The sequence below is a fragment of the Schistocerca serialis genome, chromosome 6 (genome assembly GCF_023864345.2).
Source record: "Schistocerca serialis cubense isolate TAMUIC-IGC-003099 chromosome 6, iqSchSeri2.2, whole genome shotgun sequence".
Taxonomy (NCBI): domain Eukaryota; kingdom Metazoa; phylum Arthropoda; class Insecta; order Orthoptera; family Acrididae; genus Schistocerca; species Schistocerca serialis.
The window spans coordinates 492,422,687-492,442,128 of record NC_064643.1 but is presented as its reverse complement, the minus strand read 5'-3'; the positions used below and the strand labels follow the sequence as shown (position 1 = coordinate 492,442,128).

The following is a 19,442-nucleotide window of genomic DNA, read 5'->3' as shown; positions in this document are numbered from 1 at the left end:
AGTGACATTTCAATCCTTCTAAATCTGCCCAAATCGACTGTTGATGATGTGGACAAGCGAAGGAACAACCACAACTAAACCAAGACCAATTAGACCACACGTGCTGACGGATGGTGGTTGTAAGAAATCGTATAACACCAATGGGAGGAACCTCTCGTGAGTTTCAAATAGCTAGCAGCAGGTGAGCAATGGCTATGCGTAGGGAGTTAATGTGGTACAGTGGTCGAGCAGCTCCTCGTAGGCCACGCACCGCTTTAGTCAGTGTTAAGCGACGCTTGAGGTGGCGTAAAGAGCGACGCCACAGGACAGCGGATCACAGAAAATGAGTAATTTGGAGCTCTGAATCAAGATATACCTTGTGGCGATGCAACGGAAAGGTTTGGGTTTGGCGGATGCCTGGAGAACGCTACCTGCCACCAGGTGAAGTGGTAACAGTGAAGTGCGGAGGAAGTGTTGGGAGTTATACGGTATGCGGGTATTTTTCGTTCCTTAGGGTTTCGTCCCTCAATGTGCTTAAGAAAAATCTAAATGCGTACTGTGTGCAATAGGGGAACAATTCAGAGACGATGGTTGTGTCAGCAGGTCAAAGCACCCCGCCGTAAAGCAGTCTTGGTTAGGCAATGGTTTGTGGACAACAACATTCCTGAAATGGACTGGGCGCTGTGGAACACTTAGGGATGTGTTAGGGCGTCGCACTCGTTTCATAGCCCGGCACCCAACGTCACTACCTTCTTTGGTTTCGGATCTTGAGGAAGAATGGACTGTCATTTCTCCAGACATTCGGACACTCCGTTGAAAGTCTCCCCAACTGAGTTCAAGCTGTCATAAAGACGAATGTTCGGCATTGCCCATATTAATGTCCACCAACTGGTGTCCCGATACTTTTGATCAGATAGCGTACATTATGTGTTCCATTTGTCGTCGTGTTTGTAAAGTTCGTTCACGTCTATTTGTCCACAGTGCAAAAATTGTACATGTAGTGGAGGATGCTAAACTCAGTATTTTGAGGTAAGGGATTGATGAAAATAAGTATTTTTTTATTTATAGAACTTATTCCTTACAGTCCCCCCCCCCCCCCCCCAATGAACCATGGACCTTCCCGTTGGTGGGGAGGCTTGCGTGCCTCAGCTATACAGATAGCCGTACCGTAGGTGCAACCACAACGGAGGGGTATCTGTTGAGAGGCCAGAGAAACGTAACGGCCTTGCTGTGCTGGTACTGCGAACAGTTGAAAGCAAGAGGCAACTACAGCCGTAAATTTTCCCGAGGGCATGCAGCTTTACTGTATGGTTAATGATGATGGCGTCCTCTTGGGTAAAATATTCCGGAGGTAAAATAGTCCCCCGTTCGGATCTCCGGGCGGGGACTACTCAAGAGGACGTCGTTATCAGGAGAAAGAAAACTGGCGTTCTACGGATCGGAGCGTGGAATGTCAGATCCCTTAATCGGGCAGGTAGGTTAGAAAATTTAAAAAGGGAAATGGATAGGTTAAAGTTAGATATAGTCGGAATTAGTGGAGTTCGGTGGCAGGAGGAACAAGACTTTTCGTCAGGTGAATACAGGGTTATAAATACAAAGTCAAATAGGGGTAATGCAGGAGTAGCTTTAATAATGAATAAAAAAATAGGAATGCGGGTAAGCTAATACAAACAGCACAGTGAACGCATTATTGTGGCCAAGATAGACACGAAGCCCACGCCTACTACAGTAGTACAAGTTTATATGCCAACAACCTCTGCAGATGACGAAGAAATCGAAGAAATGTATGACGAAATAAAAGAAATTATTCAGATAGTGAAGGGAGACGAAAATTTAATAGTCATAGGTGACTGGAATTCGGTAGTAGGAAAAGGGAGAGAAGGAAACGTAGTAGGTGAATATGGATTGGGGTAAGAAATGAAAGAGGAAGCCGCCTGGTAGAATTTAGCACAGAACACAACTTAATCTTAGCTAACACTTGGTTCAAGAGCCATAAAAGAAGGTTGTATACATGGAAGAAGCCTGGAGATACTGACAGATTTCAGATAGATTATATAATGGTAAGACAGAGATTTAGGAACCAGGTTTTAAATTGTAAGACATTTCCAGGGGCTGATGTGGACTCTGACCACAATCTATTGGTTATGAACTCTAGATCAAAACTGAAGAAACTGCAAAAAGGTGGGAATTTAAGGAGATGGGATCTGGATAAACTGACTAAACCAGAGGTTGTACAGAGTTTCAAGAAGAGCGTAAGGGAACAAATGGCAGGAATGGGGGAAAGAAATACAGCAGAAGAAGAATGGGTAGCTTTGAGGGATGAAGTAGTGAAGGCAGCAGAGGATCAAGTAGGTAAGAAGACGAGGGCTAGTAGAAATCCTTGGGTAACAGAAAAAAAATATTGAATTTAATTGATGAAAGGAGAAAATATAAAAATGCAGTAAATGAAGCAGGCAAAAAGGAATACAAATGTCTCAAAAATGAGATCGACAGGAAGTGCAAAATGGCTAAGCAGGGATGGCTAGAGGATAAGTATAAGGATGTAGAGGCTTATCTCACTAGGGGTAAGATAGATACTGCCTACAGGAAAATTAAAGAGACCTTTGGAGAAAAGAGAACCACTTGTATGAATATTAGGAGCTCAGATGGAAACCCAGTTCTAAGCAAAGAAGGGAAAGCAGAAAGGTGGAGGGGTAATATAGAGGGTCTATACAAGGGCGATGTACTTGAGGACAAAATTATGAAAATGGAAGAGGATGTAGATGAAGATGAAATGGGAGATGTGATACTGCGTGAAGAGTTTGACAGAGCATTGTAAGACCTGAGTCGAAACAAGGCCCCGGGAGTAGACAACATTCCATTAGAACTACTGATGGCCTTGGGAGAGCCAGTCATGACAAAACTCTACCATCTGGTGAGCAAGATGTATGAGACAGGCGAAATACCCACAGACTTCAAGAAGAATATAATAATTCCAATCCCAAAGAAAGCGGGTGTTGACAGATGTGAAAATTACCGAACTATCAGTTTAATAAGTCACAGCTGCAAAATACTAACGCGAATTCTTTACAGACGAATGGAAAAACTGGTAGAAGCGGACCTCGGGGAAGATCAGTTTGGATTCCGTAGAAATGTTGGAACACGTGAGGCAATACTAACCTTACGACTTATCTTAGAAGAAAAATTAAGAAAAGGCAAACCTACGTTTCTAGCATTTGTAGACTTAGAGAAAGCTTTTGACAATGTTGAATGGAATACTCTCTTTCAAATTCTGAAGGTGGCAGGGGTAAAATATAGGGAGCGAAAGGCTATTTATAATTTGTATAGAAACCAAATGGAAGTTATAAGAGTTGTGGGGCATGAAAGCGAAGCAGTGGTTGGGAAGGGAGTGAGACAGGGTTGTAGCCTCTCCCCGATGTTATTCAATCTGTAAATTGAGCAAGCAGTGGAGGAAACAAAAGAAAAATTCGGAGTAGGTATTAAAATCCATGGAGAAGAAATAAAAACTTTGAGGTTCGCCGATGACATTGCAATTCTGTCAGAGACAGCAAATGACTTGGAAGAGCAATTGAATGGAATGGATAGTGTCTTGAAAGGAGGATATAAGATGAACATCAACAAAAGCAAAACGAGGATAATGGAATGTAGTCGAATTAAGTCGGGTGATGCCGGGGATATTAGATTAGGAAATGAGACACTTAAAGTAGTAAAGGAGTTTTGCTATTTGGGGAGCAAAATAACTGATGATGGTCGAAGTAGAGAGGATATAAAATGTAGACTGGCAATGGCAAGGAAAGCGTTTCTGAAAAAGAGAAATTTGTTAACATCGAGTATAGATTTAAGTGTCAGGAAGTCGTTTCTGAAAGTATTTGTATGGAGTGTAGCCATGTATGTAAGTGAAACGTGGACGATAAATAGTTTGGACAAGAAGAGAACAGAAGCTATTGAAATGTGCTGCTACAGAAGAATGCTGAAGATTAGATGGGTAGATCATATAACTAATGAGGAGGTGTTGAAGAGGGTTGGGGAGAAGAGAAGTTTGTGGCACAACTTGACTAGAAGAAGGGATCGGTTGGTAGGACATGTTCTGAGGCATCAAGGGATCACAAATTTAGCATTGGAGGGCAGCGTGGAGGGTAAAAGTCGTAGAGGGAGACCAAGAGATAAATACACCAAGCAGATTCAGAAGGATGTAGGTTGCAGTAGGTACTGGGAGATGAAGAAGCTTGCACAGGATAGAGTAGCTTGGAGAGCTGCATCAAACCAGTCTCAGGACTGAAGACCACAACAACAACAACAACATTCCTTACAGTAGCTGCTCAAAGTGACCCTGCGTTAAAGCTACGCATAACATTTTAACACTGTGTCTCAAATATCTCTACTGTCTGTTATACAACGGGGAAACATACTCACACTTTACCAGACAGTTTCCCTTCCGTTACTGACGGGGTTTCACATACTAACGGCCTCTTGTAACTCATACAAATAAATCCACCATGGACAGAAGACAGGCGATTCTGTATCTTTACGAAGTTAACTCTACCAAAGCCGATGCCGAAACATCAACAGTTTACTGACACGGCATCACACAGGTTACTACTTCGAGACTTCGTGCATTGCTTCCTCATTTAAAAAAGAAAAAACTACAGTTTAGGACTGTCCACGCTCTGTATAATTATGGCGTTAAATGTCGACTGGAGGGACAATCAAGTGCCCTACGAGAAAATAAACCCACTCCCTGAACGAGATGATGACAAACGATATCTTGATTTGTATCATACCTACCGCCGTTTTTCGGTTTTACTCTTCTGGTCCGTTACAATGCGTTACAAATTGCCTCTCCATGCATTCTGTTGTATGTTCTGATCGCTCTGTTTCGCTGAGAAATATGGTAACTAGTACTGGGGTTCTTAACATTTATATCGATACATCTTATAACCATATATTTATATCTCGTTATTGTGTTTTAATTGCTATTACTTCACTTATAAAACCATGAAAGCAGTGTAAAGTATTACAGGAATAATAAGGCAATCATTTCAAAGCATTCTTCCGCGGTTTTTTTTTTTCGGTTTTTCCAACTAGATGAGAACCTGTTCGTAGAGTGAGTCAGCTTATACTGCATCAATGAAACTAGGCTGCATTCACTGAGCTTCAAAGAACTGGTGCAGAAACAAGTGAAAGCAGACATGAGTGCATAGGTATGTCGAACAATGAACGCGAATCTCTGCCGACAAAGGAATTTTTGATTTGGTAAAATTCACTGCACGTAACCAAAGTACTGGCTCGCGGCACCGAAACAAAAGAACGATGCAATATGCAACGCGAGCCACGACTCACGATGCAGGCAGCGCTTGTGGTTCACTTGTCGTTGTACACGGAAAGTGGACTGAAAACAAAGCATCGTTGTGTTAAATTAACAAATAATCATTGACTGGCAGTTTTTTGCAGTTTGGAGAATATTTATACAATATAACTTTTTCGTGTTCCACGTAGAAAATTTGGAAGAGTGGAAATAGGAACCGTGACGGTTGTACATTTAATATGTGGACCTTATCACTTCGTTTTATTCTCAGTATTCTCACGTACCGTTCACATTACTGTTGCCACTAAAAACTTCCTTATTCTACAATTCAGCCACGAGTTCCTAATCTAAAAAGTGCGAGGACTATTTCCAATCATTTTAGCCTCATAGACTAACAAGTAGCTTCCTGTAGGGCTACAGTGGGTGAATCAGTCGACTGCTGAAGACTCAGAGGCCGTTTTCGCTAACGTGACAACCGTGGCGCGAAAAAGGGGGCTGATCGCTCGTCGACGGAGCTGAGCAACACGTTGTAGGTAATCGCCTGATACTTGCTATCATCGATGGCCTTCGTTTCGTTTTTCTGTTCGATTAAGGACCCTTTCCCTCGGTACTCCAGTTAGCATGTTTTTCGTCAATCCCCACTGCCACAAGGAGTTTATTCCACCTCATCACGCAAGTAGAAATGTGGTTTGTATTCTACTCTCTTTAGGTGAATGCTACTTTCATAAACATTTTCGTTCGCAGTTTAATCGACAGCCATTCCTTGTCTTTAGATGATGATATCATTGGGTCGTGATTGTCTCTCATATTCTTACCTGAAAAATATATTATTGATGGCCAGAGATATAAAAATATTCGAGCTTTAGAGGAAGTAACACAAAAGCATCGATCACGTAATAGTTTCATCCTTCATACCTTCGTACTCTGCTGCACATCCTTCCAACGCCACACCTACACACGCTACTCCAGGATAACTTTAATAAGCTGCTCCTATGCGAACATTCTGTTGGGTTGTTTGGGGGAGGAGATCAGACAGCGAGGTCATCGGTCTCATCGGATTAGGGAAGGATGGGGAAGGAAGTCGGCCGTGCCCTTTCAAAGGAACTATCCCGGCATTTGCCTGGAGCGATTTAGGGAAATCACGTATGCGAACATTAAAACGATTACCACATAACTTCAGACTTAACAAAATCCTCCTTTTCGAACGCATGTTATAGTTTCTCATTTCCCTTCGTATTTCTTTCCCTCTCCAAGGTCTTAATTTGGAGTCATCTCCCCATCACAGTCATCCCACTTCCTTTCCCAAACACACTCCAACGAAAAGCTAACATTTGTCAAATCCGAATGTAGGCTTCACTTCATCCTTTTAACATGGCTCACTACATATTAAAGTTTAAATTGAACTATCCCCGGAAGATTCAGAATTTACTACTCAAGAAAAGATGGCAGCCAGACTCCACTTATCATACGTCAGTTGGACAGCCCCTTGTAGACTGAGAACAGGGATCTCTACACGTAGGGACGACGTCGTGATACGTGGTTAGACAAATACTACTACGAAAAACCCAGACTTTGGAAAATTTTGTCCACTGCGCAAATGTAGACGATGTTGTGAGTCAATGAGATACTATTGAACTAAAATACACAATCTAAGGAGCCGTTGAATATTGGAAAGCAGAAATTTAGTGCACTCTAAAGTAGCTGCTTGTCTCCCATCCCTACTCTTTGATTGACTCTAAACCTTCATCATGAAGAATGCTAAAAACTTGATGTAAGAAGTGTGAGTCAACGAGATATGATTGAACTAAATGACACAATCTAAGGAGCCGTTGAATATTGGAAAGCAGAAATTTAGTGCACTCTAAAGAAGCTACTTGTCTTCCATCCCTACTCTTTGATTGACTCTAAACCTTCATCATGAAGAATGCTAAACCTGGATGTAAAAATTAGGATTTATTTATACAGCCACCAAGGCTCCTGGGTTTGCCTTTCAAAAAAAGACTTTAGTCGGCTGAAAAGTGTAGCTAGCCATTACTACTGAACGTTATCCACTATGTGGGAGGAGTGAGAGGGATGAAATAATAATTCAGTAAAAACTTGCTAACATCACAAATATTTCAGTTTTTCTTTTTTTTTTAGTCAACAGTCTTTTGAGAGGATTGATATGGCACGCCACGGATTCCAGTTTAACTCACGAATAATATCCCATGGTGCACTGCTGTGGATCCTTTCTTCCCACTGCTCTGGAGACTGTTGGTACATGGCGGAGTGCTAAGAATTTTCAGATTATGGAGAATTTGTGAGCTGTGGAGAATTTGCAGACTTTACAGGATTTGCGTACAGTGGAAAATTTGTGAACTGTTGTGAATTTGTGTACAGTGGAAAATTTGTGGACTGTTGTGAATTTGTGGACTGTTGTGAACTTGTGGACTGTGGAGAATTTGCGGACTGTGGAGAATTTGTGGGCTGTGGAGAATTTGTGGACTGTGGAGAATTTGTGGACTGTTGTGAATTTGTGGACTGCGGAGACTTTGTGGACTGTGTAGACTTTGTGGACTGTGTAGACTTTGTGGACTGTGGAGACTTTGTGGACTGTGGAGAATTTGTGGACTGTGGAGAATTTGTGGACTGTGGAGACTTTGGAGAATGTGGAGACTTTGGAGAATGTGGAGACTTTGGAGAATGTGGAGACTTTGGAGAATGTGTGGAGCCTTCAGGGAGTCTGTGGGGAGTTTTTGGGGTGTGTGAAGAGTTCGAGGAGTGTGTGGAGTGTTTGAAGAGTGTGTGGAAAGTTTGAGGAGTGTTGATGGTATGTGGAGGGGAGAGCGTACTTTGGGGAGTATAAGGAGAGTTTTTTGGTGGTGTATGAGGCGAGTGTGGAGAGTTTGTGGACTTACAAAGACCGTCATCTGTTGCAGGCGGGTGCAGCATGCGCCTGTTCCGCGGCCGGCGTAGCTCGGAGACGCCGTCGCCGCAGCCGCAGCCGCCCCCAGCCGGAGGGCAGCAGAATGGCGCCGACAGCCCGCCCCCAGTCACCGACTTCCAGACCGTCAAGGCGGTGCCAGCGCTCGTTCTCGAGGAAGCTGGCCCCCGCGAGGTCAAGAAGAGTGAGTACACTTGAATAAATGTATTTTTTTGCGGTTACTGTATATATTGAAAAGTAATATGAATATTTTACAATAATTTTTACAGACGCAGTTAATGGATTATTAAGCTACCAAATATATATATATATATCGAGTTGTTAGCGGAAGACTGCGAAATTTTATTTTGGAAGTTACAGTGTTATTGCTTCCTAACCGAGGGTGACACTTGCTGAAAGGCATGGTGTGGCCACTCGTAGCTCACAATTAACCAGTCGTGACAGCTATTTAAGATCCGCTACTCTAAAAAACAACGATGATTTCATTACTTTCCCAACATAAATTGTCAGTGTAGAGTTAACAAATATCTCCTATGACCATAAAGGAATAGTTGCAAGTGCTGACAGTAAGTAATATGCACACTGCACTGCAATAACAGAATCAATTACGGCTGATTATATCTCTGTTGTCGTATGCATACCACGGTATCTTCAGTAATTGTCAGACAGGCTATTACATTTCATTTAACATCAGCTCACTTTCTCAGCAACAAGAAAATTTAAATTCTTATTCATTTTCAAATATTCGATAAGAGAATGTATAACCTACTAACAGTTACAAGACTTTATGTGTCAAGACGTGCGGAATTGTTGTAGTTACATCCCTTTAAAGAATTTGAGAAGTACTTTTAAACGAATTTTTTACTTTTTCGCCGTTCGGGCTCAGCATTCTACCACTTGTATTACAGTGGGAAGGTGCGGGAGAAGGTTATTACTCGTAATGTAGTTCGTTAGCCACTGACCATTACAGTGATAACTGTGCACTAATTTTCCAGTCTATACCCTGAATAGCACATTCAACTTGTGTAGTAACACTTCCACTCACAGTAAATCGCTGTGTAACTTCGTTAATATTCTCCAGTAAGTTCTTTTTGCGAAGTCACAGCTCACATTACTAGACACTTTGACGAGCACAGTTTGAACTATTATCAACAGTTCCATTACTACAAAACCTATTTATAAATTCACTCTAGAACATTTACCACTTTTTATTTGCCAGAGTCAAGAGACAAGTTCACTATGCAAAACTTTCGATATACGCTTCCTTCGCAACCCACTTGCAACAATACACTAGGTGTCCGTCCTAAGAGTCGTCAGACCAATTTTCTCTAGTGTTTTGAGAGATATATGCAATGTAGTTCTTGTGATGTGTAGCTGTAGTTGCTCCAAACAAACTCTGCTCTTCACGTCTTTCTTCCCACACCCAGTGTCGACGGAAAGCGTCGATTTGTTTCCCCTTACGAACACAATTATTTTTAAAGCGTAATTTTACATGCACATTCGACAGAGCTGTTTCAGATTAGTGTAGTACAATAGTCGTTTCATCGATGTATGTTAACAGCGACCCCAAAAAACGAAGAATTATCGGTACACTAGCAACAACTCGGGTGCTGCCCTGTGTGCTACCGCCATGCAGAAGCGCTGCTCAGTCATTGCTGGAGTACTGTCTATTCTTCCTCTCTTAATGTACATCTCAATTCGTTTCGATAAAACGAATATCACACTTCACTAATTTGGGATCGCTCTATCAAATGGGCACGTAAAATTCCACTTTAAAAATCATTTTGTTCATAATGGGAAACAAACCAGCGCTTTCGTCCACACTGGGCTTCGCATGAAAGTACTGATGAACAGTATTTGTTTGGGGTGCCTCCAGCTACACATTCCAAAATGTTAATTACAGATACCTGCCAAAACACAAGGGAAAATGCGTCCGACGGTTCTTAGAAAGTACACCCTGTATACATCTTCTCACGGCTCCCGATACATATGCAGACAAGGGGCAACGAGTTTCGACAGATCCACGTCTCTCAAAGAATACAAAAGTAAACGGAAGTAAAGTTTACAGAATATTGTCTCGAAACAATTTTCAATTAGTTGGTTACACACACAAATGATTTTAAAGGTATTAATTTCATAATAGTGGAATTACAATCGGGAACGATTTGGTAATGTTATCGGTTAGTCAACAAGTATCTCTAGTTTGCCTCATAACAATCCACAGAAATAAAGGTTCATCACAAGATTTTACAAACATCCAACATGTCTTGTGTTCATCACTACGAAGTTTAAAACCGTTATGTGGAAATAGGTAAAAAGAGCTCCAAAGGTATCTTCGTTACAGTGTGGTTGACAATATACCAAAACAATAATGGGAACAATTAAGACATACTTCTAATCAGCGACGCATCAGTAATAATAATTCAAACCAGATCAACAATAACTCCATAAAGTCTTATTTAAGAGACAGTGAGAGAGATAAAACTTTATTTCGCTGTAACTAATTGTGACAACTTCGTCGTCATCTGGCAGGATTTAAAGAATTAAGAAGTGTATACCAAGCATCCACAATTTAAAAAAATATGTTAGACAGGGCTGTTGAAACAAGTCGACTCGGTGTATGGCACGACGTCATCTAGCATCAAAACACGCCGCTAATATCAGTTGCATTACGAACGAATACACAACCACATCAAATTATTAAAGGAACAAACTGGAGATGTTAGGTCAACTACAGATGTCAGAGAGAATGTTCTACAGTAGTAATCTCATATTACTTTAACACTTCCATCAGGTCATTGCAAACTTGTATTTTATTCACGAGAATTCAGGTGCACCGAAACAGATAAATAAATACGTATGTAAATAAACATGGGAGTCTGGAAATGTGGGACAAAATCGCTCCACATTTGCAAGTCTATTGGACGACATAATCACAAGCATACGTCTTGAGAAGGTGTCATGAAAGTAATCACAATAATGAACAACAAAAAACTTAAAGTGAGGACAAAATTATTGTATATGCAAAAAACCAAAGAAGGAAATAAGACGCTTTTAAATGGATACGTAAACACGAAAAACAGCTCACTGTTTACATTAACACAAAAATTAGTAAAACAGCATCCCAACGGGTAACCATCAAAATAATACAACACTATCTCCTTTCCTCTTAAACTAATTTGACCCTTCCAAATAACATACAATCATCATCCATTTTTCCCCTCACTTAATACCCCCCTTCCCTCTTTATCCACTCTCTCATAAATATTCTAGCCGTATCCAGCATACTGTAACTCCTTACCACTGTCACTGTAATACCACTCTCCAACCGTCTTAACAAACGAGCGAAGTGGCCAAGTGGTTAGCACACTCGACTCGCAGTCGGGAGGACGACTGTTCAAACCCGCGTCCCGACATCCTGATTTGGGTTTTCCGTGATATCCCTAAATCGCTTCAGGCAAAGGCTGGGATTGTTCCTTTGAAAAGACACGCTCGACTTCCTTCCATATCCTCCCCTAATGTTTGGTCTCTTCCCCTGAATCAATCAGTCGTCTTAATATCGCGTTTAATAATACGCAGTGTTTAATAAATAAGCTATTCTGTCTCTTCTCTCCATTCACTGAGGAGAACAAAACTGAAATGTGTCAGACAACGGGTTGGCAACACTTCTATACACAAACGAAGAAACGGACGTAAAGTTAACTAACACGTCTTCAGTCAAAATCGCCTCAGTTTACGTGATGACTATTTTAACTGACTGCCTGGAGTATTAATGAAATGTTGACATCATATGACACTCAGAAAACTAGGTCTGCGAAGTATGGAAAATGAAAAATTTCGTTGCTAGTACATGTCAAATTTTCGTAAGTGAAACAAAAGTGTTTCAACCTGTGGTTACATACCAGCAAGCACAGTGAACATCAATATGGACAAAACAGCTGCCATTGCTATTTTATTAGTGCAAAATGATGAGAACTTGAAATACACTGAGATGACAAAAGTCATGAAATGGTGATATGCACAGTTAGATATGGCGGTAGTATCGACTACACATGGTATAAAAGGGCAGTACATCGGTGGAGCTGTCATTTGCGCTCAGGTTATTCATGTGAAGAGGTTTCATACGTGATTATGGACACACGATGGAAATTAACAAGTAGGAACGCGGAGTGGTAGCTGGAGTTAGATACCTGGGACATTCCATTTCGTAAATCGTTAGAGAAATCAGTATTCCGTTATCCACAACGTCAAGATTGTGCAGTGAATACCAGATTTCACGCATTACCTCTCATCACGGACAACGCAGTGATCGACGGCCTTCACTTAAAGACTGAGTGTATCGGCGTTTGCGTAGGGTTGTCAGTGTTAACAGCAAGCAACAATGCACGCAAGAACCGTAGAAACCAGTACTGGACGCACGACGAATGTATCCGATTCGACAGTGCGGTGAAAAGTGGCGTTAATGGGCTATGGCAACTGTCGACGGACGCGAGTGCCTTTGTTAACAGTACGACATCGCCTGCAGCGCCTCTGTTGGGCTTGTGTCAATATCAGCTGGACCCTAGATGATTGAAAAACGGTGGCCTGGTTAGGTTAGTCCAGATTTCAGTTGGTAAGAGCTGATTACAGGGTTCGAGTGTGGTGCAGACCCTATGAAGCCATGAACCTAAGTTGTCAACAACGCACTGTGCAAGCTGGTGGTAGCTCAATAATAGTGTGGGCTGTGTTTACGTAGAATGAACTGGATCCCCTGGTCCAATTGAACAGATCGTTGACTGGAAATGGTTATGTTCGGCCACTTGAGTACACCATTCATGGACTTCATGTTCCCAAACAACGATGTCATGTCACTAAGGTACAATTGTTCGTGATTTGTTTGAAGAGCATCTTGGACAATGCGAGGAATCATTTGGCCACCCAGGTCGCCCGACATGAACCCTTTCGAACATTTATGTGACGTAATCGAGAGGTCAGTTCGTGTACAACATCCTACAACTGCATCACTTTCGCAGTTAAGGACGGCCGTAGAGGCTGCATGGCTCATAATTTTGCAGGGGATTTCCAACGACTTGTTGAGTCTATGCCTCATTGAGTTGCTACACTACGCAGGTCAAAAGGAGGTCCGACACTATATTAGAAGGTATCCAATGTTTTCTGTATCCTCACTGTATTTACAATTTATGGTAATCCACTGAAGGAGTACTTTATGTAAAAGGCGAAACGAGTCTTGAAGATCAGACATCAAAATTGCGTCGAGAGAGGTCCTCTCATTTTTAAGCACGTGTTTTACATGAAAATTGCGAAGTATGTATCAGTCTGCATACGGATGTGTGTGTGTGAGTGTGTGTGTGTGTGTGTGTGTGTGTGTGTGTGTGTGTGTGTGTGTGTGTGTAACTCGATGGCCGCTTCCGAGGAGTAACTGAGCACGGACAATTTCAATGTCAGTAGCGCTGGAGAAGATGACTGCAGCAGAGCAAAGTGACGCTGCTTTAAAGACCGCTTTAAAGGCCGCGAGTCTCGCTTGGCTTGGCCTCCAGCAAGGTCAGCCGGTGCGGACGGTAGCGGCAGGACTGGCGCACACTGCACACAGCAGACGGTAGACAGAAGTCGCTAGGTGGCACTTTGCCATCCCTCCCAGCGCACCAGGACATGAATAATTCGCAGGGAGCGCCCAGACATCGTGCTCGCACGCACCACGCCCTCTCGAAGATCATCGGCGTCGTGCCAGCTGCCGACACACTTTGTCCTCGGCTCGCCTGACGCCGCTCTGACCGCGGTGCCGCTGCTTTGTTGTCTGAGACGCCACCTCCACAGCGTGGCGTAATCACCATTACACCTCGGCACCTCAGGAAACTATGCTTGGATTCGTAACCGCGTGAGGTGCGGGGCTGTGGAAGGGAGTTGTGGGTGGTGGCAGCAATGTTGTGAAGAGCAATCTGTCAGTAATTTAGTCATGCTGGTCAGCGATCATTTCTCTCGATGGACCTAATTAATGCTACAGCATTTCTGCTGAGGTCCTTCTGTTTGTCGTCGCTACTGCTGTCACCCTACAGACGTACTTTACTCCACTACTGGCCATTAAAATTGCTACACCACGAAGAATACGTGCTACAGACGCGAAATTTAACCGACAGGATGAAGATGCTGTGATATGCAAATGATTAGCTTTTCAGAGCATTCACACAAGGTTGGCGCCGGTGGCGACACATATAACGTGCTGACATGAGGAAAGTTGCCAACCGATTTCTCATACACAAACAGCAGTTGACCGGTGCTGCCTGGTGAAACGTTGTTGTGATGCCTCGTGTAAGGAGGAGAAATGCAAACCATCACGTTTCCGACTTTGATAAATGTCGGATTGTAGCCTATCGCGATTGCGGTTTATCGTATCGCGACATTGCTACTCGCGTTGGTCGAGATCCAATGACTGTTAGCAGAATATTGTAATCGGTGGGTTCAGGAGGGTAATACGGAACGCCGTGCTGGATTCCAACGGCCTCGTATCACTAGCAGTCGAGATGACAGGCATCTTATCCGCATGGCTGTAACGGGTCGTGCAGCCATGTCTCGATCCCTCAATACAACCATCTGCACGAACAGTTCTACGACGTTTGCAGCAGTATGGACTATCAGCTCGGAGACCATGGCTGCGGTTACCCTTGACGCTGCATCACAGACAGGAGCGCCTGCGATGATGTACTCAACGACGAATCTGGGTGCACGAATGGCAAAACGTCATTTTTTTGGATGAATCCAGGTTCAGTCTACAGCATCATGATGGTCGCATCCGTGTTTCGCGGCATCGCGGTGAACGCACATTGGAAGAGTGTATTCGTCATCGCCATACCGGCGTATCACCCGGCGTGATAGTATGGGTTGCCATTGGTTACACGTCTCGGTTACCTCTTGTTCCCATTAATGGCACTTTGAACAGTGGACGTTACATTTCAGATGTGTTACGACCCATGGCTCTACCCTTCATTCGATATCTGCGAAACGCTATATTTCAGCAGGTTCAGCAGGATAATGCACGACCGCATGTTGGTACGGGCCTTTCTTGATACAGAAAATGTTCGACTGCTGCCCTGGCCAGCACATTCTCCAGATCTCTCACCAATTGAAAACGTCTGGTCAATGGTGGCCGAGCAACTGCTTCGTCACAATACGCCAGTCACTACTCTTGATTAACTGTGGTATCGTGTTGAAACTGCATGGGCAACTGTACCTGTACTTGCCATCCAAGCTCTGTTTGACTCAATGCCCAGGCGTATCAAGGCCGTTATTAAGGCCAGAGGTAGTTGTTCTGGGTACTGATTTCTCAGTATCTATGCACCCAAATTGCGTGAAAATGTAATCACACGTCAGTTCTAGTATAATACATTTGCCCAATGAATACCCGTTTATCATCTGCATTTCTTCTTGGTGTAGCAATTTTAATGGCCAGTAGTGTACTTCGACGTATCACTTCGGAACCAAGTGGCATACGCAATTCGTGTTTAGTTTTGAGACATTCTCTAACTATTGCCAGTCGCACGTCTACCAATCTTTGAATTTACCATCAATACTTTTCCTTTGTGTCGCCCTCTCATATCAAATAAGTTACTGCCTCATATCGTAATAAATCTACTCGCGTTTCCGAAAGACACTACAACGCATGGTGGAGGGTATATTGAACCAACACTACCGAATCTACGCTGAGGTTTCATTACGTAAGCCGCACAAGTCGTCCAACGCCTCGACCATTTCGCAACACAGATGGGACATTGTGGCTTCGTAGACTTTCCCGGAGTAATAAGTCTTGAAAGTCTCCTCGGGTTTGCTGTCCGATCCTATAATCAACTTGGTTCAATATTTCGACGATCCATCTGTCCGCCATCTTCAGGAGCATATTGATGCTGCTGCTGAGTCCCGTTAAAAACTGGTGCCAAGGCTGAAAATTGCCCTCTGTAGGCCTCTATAAGTTTCGCAGTTGCTGCCCTCCAAGACTAGGCTGACGGCGCCTCCCAGAGTTTTGATGCGGGATAGCAAAGGGTTCCACGTCCTGCTAAGAGAAAAACCATTGCCTCTATTAATCAAATTGTCTGCCAACCTAATTCCAGTTGCCTCTTCAGAAACGCTGTACCAAAAATCGGAAGTGTTTGCAAGTATAACAGTCTCTTCAAAATTCGTACTGTGCCCGTCGTTAAAGCAATGTTCTACCACCGCCGATTTTTCCGGCTGTTGTAGCCTCGTATGACGGCGGTGCTCCACGCACCTATCCCGAACTGTTTGAATCGAAAAGCAATGTAAGCCTTCCCCCACGGACATGGAACTTTATACATGCGAGACTTCTTAAGTCCCAAATCATCTTTCACAGAGCCGAGTAGTGTTATAACTTTGGAAGATGGCCGGAACATATCCTGATTTTAAAACTCTTTAAAATTCTTCCAATTTCAAGCGATACGACATAAGGATTAAATGCCACAGATCCATGCTTCTCTTCATACATCTCTGTATATAGCCTAAACTCCATAGTCCGGCCAATCTGCTTCTAACAGTATTCATTGTCCTTCAAAACAGCCATCAATTATGCAAGTTCTTGGGTTAAACTGGCTACGTCAGATATGGCATATGCTCTGATCACTGCAAAAATTTCTGATTGCTAAGGAGACACATGTTGATTGTGCCACCTTCTTTTTTTTTTTTTTTAGATCGGGCATTTTCAGTTCAGTCTCAGTAAGCCGCACTTGATAATAAACCAGTTGGTTCGAAATTGGTCGCCAAACATACGTACTGCAGTTGTGACAGGCGTATTAATAAACACTTCATAAAACAATTCTCTTTTTGCGTGTGTCAGTCTACTTTGCTTCGTCTGTGAGGCATTATTTTGCTTACAGAGTAGGAAATTTTCTTCAGTTTCTCTGCTTCGTCGGCCTCAAATCTGGTGTTCAGTCCATCGTTACTCTAATTCCTGTCGCTCCTCAGTACTGCGTCTTTGGCTTATTCTCACTCCGTTCCCTATGCTTAGAAAAACATCCCAGTCAATAAATCCTTTAATACTTCTTCACTATACCAGCTTTATACGACTCCTCTTGTCACTATACTGCTTAACACAACCACTGTGAAAGCGATATGCTCGAAAGAAGGTTAGTTGAAGAACAGTGGAAAAGCTCAGTGTACCATGTGACATTCGACCCGTTAACGTCACTCTGCTGCGTTTGTCTGTAGCGTCGCGTAGATATTTAGTGTTGGTTATCATGTTACTTTAAGTATGCTGAAGATATTTAGCCGTTACTGTGTCCATCATAAGCGAAGCAGATTAAATACCAAAAGTACACTGTCTCATCAAAATATCCGGACATCCGCATGTAATGCAGAATTGACGACTAGACGCCACGAGAGATGGACCCACAATATGAAGGGAGACGGGGAGTACTGTGTTGTTAGTAGAGAATCAGTAAGAACAAAATGTATCCATCAGGAGAACTCAACGATTTCGAAAAGCACTAGTCATTGGGTACACCTGAGTAAAAAATCCATCAGGGATATTTCAGCCCTACTACAGCTTCAATATTCTGAACATGGTTCCACTTCAGCAAAGGTTACAAAATAGCAGGTGAACAAGATAGCCAACCCCGTTGCAATAAATGGTGGTATTCAGTTAACCTTAACCGTGGTTCAGAAAGACAAGAAACGGACTTCATATTAGCAAACAGCCAGTTAGTAAAGCAATGTAACGTCTCCACATAAAATGCGTCGCCTTCTCAAGTCACCATGTAGCTCTTAACATGTCTGGCATTTTACGTGATCGATTTCATTAATGTGACAAGCCCTTGATTTTAGACGCCTTACCTTTTACAAATGCATGTACAGATCGTTGCCGACGCTTTTCATGTAAGTCAGCCGAAGGAATCACGCGAGAGTTCCAAAGTGCTAAGAACAGTCCAGCTAGTTCAGTGGTCGTTCGTAGGGAGATAAAAAGATTCAGGTACAGTGGCCGAGAAGCTTTCATAAGCCACACATTTCCCCCTAGTCAGTGCTAAGTGACGCATGATGGCAAGTAAACAGTGACGCCGCTGGACGGTGGATGCCTAGAAACATATTATTGGAGTGATGGATCATGCTATGCCCTAGGGCAGGATTTGGGTTCAAAATGGTTCAAATGGCTCTGAGCACTATGGGACTTAACATCTATGGTCATCAGTCCCCTAGAACTTATAACTACTTAAACCTAACTAACCTAAGGACGTCACTTAACACCCAGTCATCACGAGGCAGAGAAAATCCCTGACCCCGAGGATTTGGGTTTGGCGAATGTCTGGAGAACGTTACCTGTCATCAAGTCTAGCGCCGACAGTGAAGTGTTGAGGAGGTGATTGGTGTTACGATATGGAGACGTTTCTGGTGGTTAGCGTGTGGTCCTGTGATTGCGCTTAAGGAAACGCTAAACATGGAAAGATATGGACACGTTTTAGAACACTGATAGTGCGTGCAGTAGAGGAACAGTTCGAGGACGTTTCTATTGGCATGGTAATGGGCTCTGTCATGAAACAAAATACGCGAGGCAGTGATTTCTGGACAATAACATTTCTGAAATGGACTGATCTGCCCATGGCCTCGACCTCAACCCAATGGAACACCCTTAGGTTGAGGTAGAACGTCGACTCTCGAGGTAGAACAGGCTAGCATTCCTCTACAAACATTCAGAAACTTCACTGAAGCTGTACCAAGCAGAGTGCAAGCATTCACAAAGGCGAAGGGTGTAACCATAGTAATGTCCACTAATAGGTATCTAGGTGTTTTTGATTAGATAGTTTTTACAGTGAGATGTTACAGTGTGAGTTTTACAAGCAAACATTTCTGGAAAGAGTCAGAGTAGAAACAGTGGTGCAATGAGGTGTTTACCCCAGCGTTGCCAATTATTTGAGCAGGCAACGGCTGGTGCGCGTTGTGAGAAGTACAGGCAGAGAGGAGGAAGCCGAAAATTATTCTCCGTCTGTCTCTGCGCAGAGCACATCACGCACCCACCTTTTCACTTGTATATCATGTATAACACGAGACTTCTTCCAAAACCGACACGCTACTCGTTGCTGCTTTCGTCGACCACCATGGCAATGCATTCCTAACTTAAACAGCAAAGTCCATGTAGATTAGCGGAAATTTTGGTGCGATTCAATTATTTCGTATGCCTCTCGTTACAGGAATCCCTACAGAGGGGCGAAGGTATCACTTATTTGAATCATTGGACCACGGATC

The 19,442-nt window shown here is 43.0% G+C and overlaps 1 protein-coding gene across 1 annotated transcript in view; it reads left to right on the top strand.

Moving 5' to 3' along the window:
* LOC126484950 (uncharacterized protein KIAA1522-like) overlaps positions 1–19,442 on the top strand; it is a 488,837-nt gene that overhangs the window by 144,976 nt on the left and 324,419 nt on the right. The window contains exon 2 of the mRNA XM_050108551.1: positions 8,203–8,391. Within this exon, the coding sequence (XP_049964508.1) occupies positions 8,214–8,391 (178 nt within the window). The 5' untranslated portion in view covers positions 8,203–8,213. The remainder of the gene's footprint in view (positions 1–8,202; positions 8,392–19,442) is intronic.